General features: G+C 45.7%; 1 protein-coding gene across 1 annotated transcript in view; it reads right to left on the reverse strand.

Annotated features, from left to right (window-relative positions):
* Positions 1–780, reverse strand: part of LOC123017568 (serotriflin-like) — a 43,586-nt gene extending 42,806 nt beyond the window's left edge. Inside the window, exon 1 of the mRNA XM_044418998.1 lies at positions 736–780. Coding sequence (XP_044274933.1) covers positions 736–780 — 45 coding nt within the window. The remainder of the gene's footprint in view (positions 1–735) is intronic.
* Between the last annotated feature and the right edge of the window lie 9,961 nt (positions 781–10,741).

Genomic DNA, 10,741 nt, shown 5'->3' on the forward strand with positions numbered 1-10,741 from the left:
TCTAGGACTGACCGGTTTATCGCCTTGCGCTCCAAGGGACTCGCAGGAGTCTCCTCCAGCACCACAATTCAAAGGCCCCAATTCTTCGGCGTTCAGCCTTCCTTATGGTCCAGCTTTCACAGCCATTCATTGCAACTGGGAAAACCATAGCCTTGACTATACGCTCTTTTGTTGGCAGGGTGATGTCTCTGCTTTTTAGTATGCTGTCTAGATTTGCCATAGCTTTCCCCCCCAGGAGCAAGCGTCTTTTAATTTCTTGGCTGCAAATACATAGGTTCTTCTCCTTTTCCATGCCACAATAAGTTCACAAGCTATCCATTTATATTACATTAACTCGAAATTCTTCCTAGGATCCAAAGACATTTGGAAATCTGTGGCCAGGTACATTCGCACTGGTCGGGTTTTATAGCTGTTTTTATCAGTGGGAGTCTGTGCATAGCTCAAAATACCAAACCATCAAAATGGTGAAACCTTCTGAGCTTCATCCAGCAATCAAGGCACAATGGTAAATGTACCTAGCAGAAAGTTCAGTGTTAAAATGCATTTTTAAAACTGATGCAGCATCCTTGCCTTAAAAAGGATTTTAGGGAAGCATTTAAAAAAAAAAAAAGACAAGGTATAGACACACTGTAAGTGAATGCTAGCAAGAACAAACAAGTGCAGCTCCCTCAGAGTCACCTTCTGACCACCAGACGTTGAAAAGCAGGATTCTCCCAGCATATTCAGCTTACCTACTTGAAGCAGCTCCTTGGTCACCCTCAGTGCTTTCTCCAGTTCCATCGTAAGCATGGGGTCAGCTGCAGATGTAGAACACTCAGAACTTTTGAGCATCTGACTTATGAGTCAGCCCCTAATTTAAAAGTTTGTGCATGTTTATTGAATTAATTTTTTAAGCTAGTAGAACAAGTTAGTTGGACTATTTAGATTGGCTAGAAGAGCAGCAATTATGTCCTTAAATCACCACTGGAGTGCCTACAGATTTTTAGATTTACGGAAACGCTCCCAATTCTTTAGGGTTTTCCACGCCTATTGAAAATGTTCCAATAAGCCTTCTCAGAAAAATAATTGTATCATTTTTATTATTTCATTTATATACCGTCCCACATCCTAAGCTCTCTGGGTGGTTTGCTTTTATTATGTGTATGTTATGCTGGCGGTGGTGCTGTCCCGTGTTTTGAAATTTCTTTTAATGCAATTGTTTCATAAATGTTGTTAAATGAAACAGTGAAGATGAACAATGCAACTCTCGTCCGCAGGTTTAGCCGCTAGAACAGGTATGAAACAGAAAGGAGGCCTGGGGAGGAAAAGAGTAACAAAGCGGCGCGGCCGTGCCAGTTGCAGCTGGCGCGGCCACCGAGGAGAAGGCCTCACCCTTGCTCCTTGCTGAGCGAGCGACGCAGTGAGCGCTGCTGCCGGTCTTCCTGCTCTAGGGTTGAGTCTTGCCGTCGGTTTACGGGTGAGTCCCCGGCACATGGCTCCAGCACCACCGCCACCCCAGTCACCACGCCAGCAAGAGCAGCCCCTTGCGGGCGAGGGCGCCAAGCCGAGCTGCGGCTGTCTCTGGAACAGGCCTGCGAATCCAACGCCGGTGCAGCGGCGTTTCCGACGCCTCGCGGAGCGGCGCGGTTCTCGTCGTGGGCGGAGAGGGCTGGGTGCAGCTCTCGCTCAGGCCACTTGGAGCGCAGCTTGACGAGTCGTAGGTCGGAGCAGGTCTCTGTCGCCAAAGCCTTTACTCGCGTTCCCAGGAGTCCGGGTCCCTGGCGCCGCCTTGCTGAACGCAATATGCGAGTTGACCGTGGCGCCGTGACCGGATGGTCGCTCCCCGGCGATGCAGCGGGATGAGGCGGCTGAGGAAAGCGCTCGCTGAAGCGCAGCGGTGCTCGAGCCTCGCTTTTCGCCTGGGACGTGCCAGGTGGGGCCACCCGAAGGGAGCTGCAGAAGGTGGTGTTGCCGCTCCTGCCCGCCGTCCCGCCCTCCTGCTGAGCATCCTGAGCGCTCTTCCGCTCCGCGGCACGTCCCTCGCTCGCCATCCGAACAAGACGTACGAAGCTGCTCGCCAGCTGCCTATTCATACTCCGCATTAAAGGTGATTTAAACCTTAGATCGCCTTCCCTGGCCAGATGCGCTCCAGCTCTGTTGGACTAACTACCGTATGGGAAATGTAGGCTGGAGAAAGAAGGCTGCTTTTAGAAGGTTTCCTCCCATTCTTAGCTAGCTAGTGTCTTCTTTTAACGAAATAAATCAAAGGGAGAGGGGTGGTTTCTGGAAAAGGTGATCTGGAAGCTGAGAACATGAGGCCAGCCTCTTGTCAGCCTGGCGCCTGCAGCTATTCTGGGCTGCAATTGCCATATGCTCTGACCAGTGCTTTTTTCTTTTTTCTTTTTGTAAGAAAAAAGGTGCCGGAACTCACATCTTATTAATCTTTTATTTAAAAATTGTATACTCAGTTCTTAACATAAATTTAATTTATTGTATTTAAGTTCATAGTAAATTCCAAAGATTTGTCCAATTCTCATCCAACAAATCTTCTCGAGTCCTTTCCCTGCTGTTAGTATCTATGGCCGAATGTCATCCTCTCAGTAACCACAGATCAATGTACTTTGAAGGATCGAAAAGTCTCAAAGGTGGTCCAACAAGTTTGATGAACAAAAGTGCTGAAATTGTCTTAGTCTTCAACAAAGCTCTTGGAGTGGCAATTAGATTCATCTGCGAAAACCTGCGTTCACATTCACTTGAAGAAATGGGAATGGTATTCAGAGTCCGCATCAAATGCAACAGTTTTTCTGGATATGGAGCAGTTTTTCTAAATACATTCTTTTTGAGAATGTATTCATGGAATCCACGAATCATTTCTCTTTCATTTAGCTGCAGTCTGATTGACAAGTTTCTGATTTCCACTTCTCCAAATGTCAGTTGAATATTAACACCTTCAGGCCAATGTTTTTGATCAAGTACGTGAGACCAATATGCCAACTCATTGTCTTTGCTATCGATTGACTCTTTCAGTTTTGTATAAAATGTGCTTGGGTCAATGGGAGGATCCTTTCTTGAATCTTTTGTGAAGTAAAACTCCACGAAAGCGAAGATCATGTACAGCAGCAACAGCGCATTTATAATAGGGCCCAAAGTTCTGTCTTCTTTCTTCAAAAACTTGTACCAATATTTTTATTTTCTTATTTGCCTTGTACAGGTCCATGTTGCGGTCCTGTAGGTCCAAACTTAATTCTGATAATTCTTGGAGAGCGTCACACATCAATCCTAGGTCCAATAAAAATTCTGTAGATGTGATTTTTCTTTTCAAGCCATCATAAGTGCATTTATCATTTTTATCTCTTGTAGGATCATGCATTGCTTCTTCAAAATTATACACAAGGGATTCAAAATTATTCCACACAGCCAAAACTATATGCAAACTAGATGACACCCATTGGGCACTTAAAATTCTTCCAATTTTCAGCAGCTCAGCCCCTAGTAATTCTGCACATAAATGCAACTCTCTACTATTCTTTGCCAAAGCATGGTATATGACGTAAACACAGAAACACAGAAACAGAGCAAGTCAGAAGGGGCCTCCTGGGCCATCTAGTCTGACCCCCGGCTTCAGCCAGCTCTGCTCATAACATGTCCACCATGTGCATGTCCAGCCTATCCTTGAACAGCCGCACCAATGGGGCCTCAACCACCTCCCGTGGAAGCCCATTCCATACCCCAAAGGTCCTAACTGTCTGGAAGTATTTGAACTGAACCAATTGAACCTTGGTTCCCTGAGCTTTGCTCCACTGGAAGGCATCCTGCCCTCCTCCACAGGGAAAAACAGGTCACGATGCACCTCTACGTGATACCCCCTCTCATACCCGTATGCCATTAACTGGTCCCCTCTGAGTCTCCTCATGGCTGAAAAGACCCAGTTCCCTCAGTCTCTCTTCATATGGCTTCCCCTGCACAACAGCCACCATCCTAGTGGCCCTTCGCTGCACTGATTCCAACCTTGCTACATCCCTCTTGTAATGAGGAACCCAGAACTGAACACAGTACTCCAGCTGCGGGCGCCCCAGAGCTATAAGGAAGTCCCTGGATGTGATTCCCCCATGCTCGTAAATAGCAAATTAGATTCCCCAGCAAGCAGGCTCAGTAATAGTAGCGGAGGGCAGGGGGTGCAGCACGCGTGACTATCCTCCAGCAGGATGGAAGCCAGGGCAGGGCTCAGTGTAGGAGCTTCTGGCTCTGGGGGAGCACAGCTGTTTCCCTGGGGCTGAGGTAGCTGACTTGGGGAAGCAAGAAGAGGCAGAAAGGTCAGCTGACAAGGCCCCTGGGGACCAAAAATCATGTCCCAACACCTGAGTAACAGCTGCTCTGCTGTCATGGAACACGAGTCTTGGGGAAGGAGGGCAGCATTGTGAGGATGAGGAATGAGATCCTTAGAGGGACCCATTCCTTGGAAGGTAAGCACATAGCCTCTTGCAGCACAGACAAGCTCCCAGGAATGCAGGAGCTTGTTGCACCGAGAATTCATCCCAAGAGAACGAACGAGAGTGTGTGACGGGTAAAGTTTATCAATAAATGATTTGAATCTATTTATTCCTGAAGTTTCCTTGACAGCATCACCTACTGATAATTCTAGCCTGTGATTAGCACAATGCCAAACTATAATAGAAGGAAAACGTTCTGACAGCAGTTTTTTCACTCCACTTTTATACCCTAACATCACAGCAGCGCCATTGCAAGCCAGAGAAACCAAATTTTTTTTAAATACTCTTCTGTCATCCCATAAGAGTGAAGACATTGGAGTGAGGAATCAAATACTCCTTCTGCCATTACTTTTTCAAATTCTACCAAGTCCAAAAACAAATTAATCGGTGAATTCATTCCAACACCTTCGATACAGCATATCGAAGCACATACTATGAGGGTCGTTTTTTTGCTTATTGTGGTTGATTCATCAATTATCAATGATATTTTATTATTGGATTGAACAATTTCTTTAACCACAGTTTTCCTCATTCCTTCACTTGTATGATTAACAATGTTAATACATGCATTTGTAAAATGAAGAATACGACCCATTTCAACTCCGTTCAATTCTTGCAGAACAATTTCAGTTTCTAAATGATGGAATGATTGATTTTCCTTTGCTACTTTATATGCAGTTCAAAAATTTTTTGCAGTTATTATTTTTTTGTGAGATAATGATATTAAAAAACAATCTCAAGAGTCATTTTTTTGCTTTCAGCAACTATTTTTAATGCTGCTTTATGTGCAGCAGATTCTCTGTGATCAATTTTTTTTTTGTTTTTTGTTTTGAAGTGAGCTCAATTGTCACTTCCTATCTTTGCCAGAATAGGTTATCTCATTGTTGGTTCATTCTTTGGAAAGTTTCATTACCATTTTATTTATTTTATTTTATTTATTAAAACATTTATATGCCGCCCCATTCGCTGAAGCCTCGGGGCGGCTCACAACATGAAGAAAAATACAATAGTAACAATATAAAAATAACAATATAAAATAAATAACAATATAAAAGAAGTCACCCTGGCCAGATAAAATAAGCAAATACTGTTAACAATTAAAATGACGCTTAAATAAAAAGGTCTTCACCTGGCGCCGAAAAACAAATAACAACGGCGCCAGGCAGACCTCTCTGGGGAGCGCATTCCATAGAGTGCATTCCATTTTCATTTCAACTCCAAGAGTTCCAACTTTTCTACAAGGCTGTACAGCCAAGTTTCATTTTGCAAACACAGAGCCATTAATTTTTCAAGCAAAAATCATTTTTTTGATCACAGGTCGAGCAGTCGGGCCAGTCATTTGTAGTTTGGCTTTGCTTCTCAAGATCAGATTCAGAAATATCAACAGGCGTCATTATTTTCGTGTGTTCTGTCATTGTGTCTGTTAACATTCTGGCCTTTTTATTAGCAGGACCGGTAGTTGAGAAGTAATTAGTAATTTTTTTCATTTTTAAATTTGGGGTCACACTTTTATACTAAAAATTAAAAGAAGATTTTCAATTCACCAACTTTTTTTAAATTATTTACCTTTCGCATGTAGTCAATCACTGTACACACATCCACACATGTCAGTTGTGTAATGAAACATAACCGTCGCCGCCTGCAGTAAGCACTCAGTGCATGACTACACGACCAATCACAAGCCGAGCAGCGCCATCACAACCAGTGCGGACGAAGCACGCATGCATCGGACTCGACACACAAGCAGGCTGCATGCACCATTTTAATGATTTTGCCGCTGACCTGCTACGCTCAACAGGGCGATTCAAATCCACGTGGACCAAATATCAAATTTTCAAAAGTTACTTTTAAAACTTGGAAAATCCATTGAAAAAGGTGCCGGAATGCCATTCCGGTGCATTCTATGACAAAAAAAGCACTGGCTCTGACCACTGGCCATGCTGGGACGATCCAGTGGGAGTTGGTGGTACTTACTCCTTCCTCAGGCACCTCATCCTTCCCTCTCAGTACTCTCGCTAGTATCCTGGAGGACTCCATGGGAGCACTAAAGGAAACAAAGCAGGGATGACAGCTGCTCAAAAGTGCCCAAGAGGTGCTTGGGGGTAGTTATCAGAGGCTCTCCACTAACGATAACAGCATAGCAGGGCTGCTTGGCAACTCCTCTCTTCCAGGTCTGACAGCAGAGGGGACAAGCTGCCCCTTCCTGGAATTTGCCTCATTCCCCCACTGGCCTGTTGAATTTTGCCTCCTCCAAACAAGTCAGAGGCACTGAAGCCTTGCTAGGAAATAAAAATCTTATGAGTCGTGAGAATTTAATTTAGTCTCCAAACTGAGTACATTCAACTAACTTAAAACAAGCCCATTATGAAGTGTGCATAAGCACAAGATATATTAACTCATCTTCAGTTATATGAGCTGAGATGTTCATTATTCTTTTAGTGGAGTAACTGAGTATAGTGAGTATAGTGTCACTACAGCAGAGCTTTTGAATGTCAAGTGGTGATAGGGCACCCAAGGATCTTTTGCAGTGCATTCCCATAGGAAGATATTTATTTATTTTACTTATTTGGACAACTTGTATGCCGCCCCATTTGCATAAGTCCCGGGGCAGCTTCCGATACATAAATAAATATATTTCATACAAAATACATAAAATACTGGAGACATCCTGGCCACAGATCTAAAATCAATAAATAAAATCAACAATTAAAATAGTGTTTAAATTAAAAGGTCTTGGCCTGGCACCAAAAAATAAATAACAACGGCACCAGGCAGACCTCTCTGGGAAGCGCATTCCATAAGTCGGGCGCCACCACAGAGAAGGCCCTCCTCCGGGTACATACCCTCCTAATTTCCTTCACAGAGGGCTCCCGGAGAAGGGCCTCTGCCACCGATCTCAAGGGGCAGGAGGGCACATATGGAAGCAGGCGCCCCTTTAGGTAACCAGGTCCCAAGCCATTAAGGGCTTTGTAGGTGATAACCAGCACCCTGAATTGGGCCTGGACTTCGATGGGAAGCCAGTGAAGCTGACAGAGGACTGGAGTCATGTGAGCACAACGCCCAGTCCCCGTCAGCAACCTGGCAGCTCTATTTTGCACCATCTGAACTATCCGGACCGTCTTTAAGGGCAGCCCCACATAGAGCGCGTTACAGAAGTCTAATCGGGAAGTAACCAATGTGTGTGTCACTGTTGCCAGGCAATCGTTCTCCAGGTAGGGACGCAGCTGATGGATAAGCCGAAGCTGGAAGAAAGCGCTCCTCATCACTGCTGTTACTTGAGCTTCCAACGATAGCTCTGGGTCAAGGAGCACTCCCAAGCTGCGGACCTTGTCCTTTAGAGGGAGTGCAACCCCGTTCAGGACAAGGTCAAGGTCCCCCACCCCGAAGCCCGAACTGCCTACCAACAGGACCTCTGTCTTGTCTGGATTGAGCTTCAGTTTATTGGCCCTCATCCAGCCCATTACCTTGGCCAGGCACCGGTGCAGCACAGCCACTGCCTCACCTGGATTGGTGGAAAACGAGAGGTAGAGCTGGGTATCATCAGCGTACTGATGATTCCGCAGCCCACACCTCCTGATGACCTCTCCCAGCAGTTTCATGTAGATGTTAAATGGGGGGGGGACAAAATGGATCCCTGTGGAACTCCATGGCATGACTGCCATGGCGCAGAGCCATAGTCCCCCAGCACCACCTTCTGGAATCAGCCATCAAGATAGGAGCAGAACCACTGCAAAGCAGTGCCTCCTACTCCCAATCCCGCTAGCCTATCCAGAAGGATACCATGGTCGATGGTATTGAAAGCCACTGAGAGGTCCAGAAGGACCAACAGGGATGCACTCCCCCTGTCTTTCTCCCTGCACATGTCATTGTACAGGGGGACCAAGGCAGATTCAGTACCGTACCTGGGTCTGAAGCCGGACTGAAATGGGTCCAGATAATCAGTCTCATCCAAGAGTGCTTAGAGTTGTCCTGCCACCACCCGCTCTAACACCTTGCCCAGAAACGAGATGTTGGCTACCGGTCTATAATTGGTGGCCATCTCTGGATCCAGGGATGCCTTCTTTAGGACTGGTTGGACTACCGCCTCCTTTAAAGGGGCAGGTACCCGGCCATTCCTCAGAGAGGCGTTGACAACCTCCAGGATCCAGGTCCCTATCCCGTGCTTGGCTTTGTTAAGTAGCCAAGATGGGCAAGGGTCCAGTACGCAGGTGGTGGGACGTACTTGTCCAAGCACCTTGTCCACATCATCAGGCCACAATAACTGAAACTCATCCATCAATTTAGGACCAGATGGCAACATTGGCATCTCCCCTGAAGGCTCTGAGTCACTAGTGGAGTCCAGCTTGTGATGAATCTGAGCGATTTTCTCCTTAAAATGCTTGGCAAAGTCATCACAGCAGGCCGTCGAGGGTGGTACAGGGTCTTTCTTAGGGCCTGGATGAACCAGCCCTTGTACCACCCAAAAGAGCTCCACCGGATGGCATTGTGAGGAGACAATGGAAGCGGAGAAGAATTTCTTTTTCGCTGCCCTCACCACCACAGCATAGGCTCAATAATGAGCTCTCAAGTGTGTTGGGTCAGATTCATCCCGTGATTTTCTCCACCTTTGCTCTAGACATCTCCCAACCCACTTCATCGCCCGTAATTCAGGTGTGTACCAGGGGGATGAACGGGCTCTGCCTGGTGAGACAGGACACTTAGGAGCGATCGTGTCAATAGCCCTGGTCATTTCCTCATTCCATAGTTCAATCAGAGCCTCGACAGGAGCACCAGCCTTGTTAACCCGAAATTCCCCCAGGACCTTCAGAAAGCCTTCCGGATCCATCCGGCTCTGGGGGCGGACCAACACAATCGGGTCCGCACCCTTACAGAGGGAAAGGCCGCTCTCGAGCTCAAACCTCATGAGGACGTGATCTGACCATGACAGGGGAGTCAAACATAAATTCCTCACCCTCAGATCACCCTCTTCCTGCCCCGTCAAGAAAACCAGGTCCAGAGTGTGTCCATGTTCATGGGTCGGGCCAATGACATGTTGAGACAGCCCCATGGCTGTCATGGAGGCCATGAACTCCTGAGCTGCCCTGGTCAGAACAGTCTCGGCATGGAGATTGAAGTCCCCCAGGACCAGCATCCTGGGATTCTTCAACACCTGGTCCGAGACGATCTCCAAGATATATTAAAAAACTTCTGTGTCTTTTAACTGTCAAGCTCAACAGCAATTGTCACTTAACTATAGCAGTATGTGGACTGAGAACTATGAGAAGTACAGGCAGGGTTTTGAAGAGGGAGAGGAACTAGAGATCAAATTGCCAACATATGCTGGATCATGGAGAAAGCTAGGGAGTTCCAGAAAAGCATCTACTTCTGCTTCATTGGCAATGCTAAACCCTTTGTGTGGATCACAACAAATTGTGTCATGTTCTTAAAGAGATGGGAGTACCAGACCATCTTATTTGTCTCTTGAGAAACCTATAGGCGGGTCAAGAAGCAACAGTGAGAACTGGACATGGAACCACTGATTGGTTCAAAATCGAGAACGGAGTTCGGCAAGGCAGTATACTGTCGCCCTGCCTATTTAACTTATATGCAGAGCACATCATGTGAAAGGCCAGGCTAGATGAATCATGTCAAAATTAAGATTTCCAGGAGTAATATCAACAACCTCAGATATGCAGATGATACCACTCTAATGGCAGAAAGTGAAGAGGAATTAAAGAGCCTCTTGATGTGGATGAAAGAGGAGAGTGCAAAAGTTGGCTTGAAACTCAACATTAAGCAAACTAAGATCATGGCATCCAGTCCTATCATTCTTGGCAAATAGATGAGGAAGAAATTAAGGTAGTAATAAATTTTATTTTCTTGGGCTCCAAGATCACTGCAGATGGAGAACACAGCCAAGAAATTAAAAGACGCTTGTTCCTTGAGAGGTAAGTTATGGCAAATCTAGACAGCATACTAAAAAACAGAGATATCTCCCTGCCAACAAAAGTTCATATAGTCAAAGCTATGGTTTTCCCAGTTGTAATATACAGCTGTGAGAGTTGGACCATAAGAAAAGCAAAGAGATAAAATCAGTCGATCTTAAAGGAAATCAACCCTGACTGTTTAGAATGTCAGACACTTTGGCCACCTAATGAGAAGGAACAACTCATATTTATTTGTGTGAGCAGTCCTGAGGCTATATAGCAAGGGGACGGCACACAAAAACTTTAAATAAATAAATAAATAAATAAATAAATAAATGCACAGGAGAATACCCTGATGCTGGGAAT

Source organism: Varanus komodoensis, unplaced genomic scaffold (assembly GCF_004798865.1).
Source record: "Varanus komodoensis strain SLA01 unplaced genomic scaffold, ASM479886v1 scaffold97, whole genome shotgun sequence".
Lineage (NCBI taxonomy): Eukaryota > Metazoa > Chordata > Lepidosauria > Squamata > Varanidae > Varanus > Varanus komodoensis.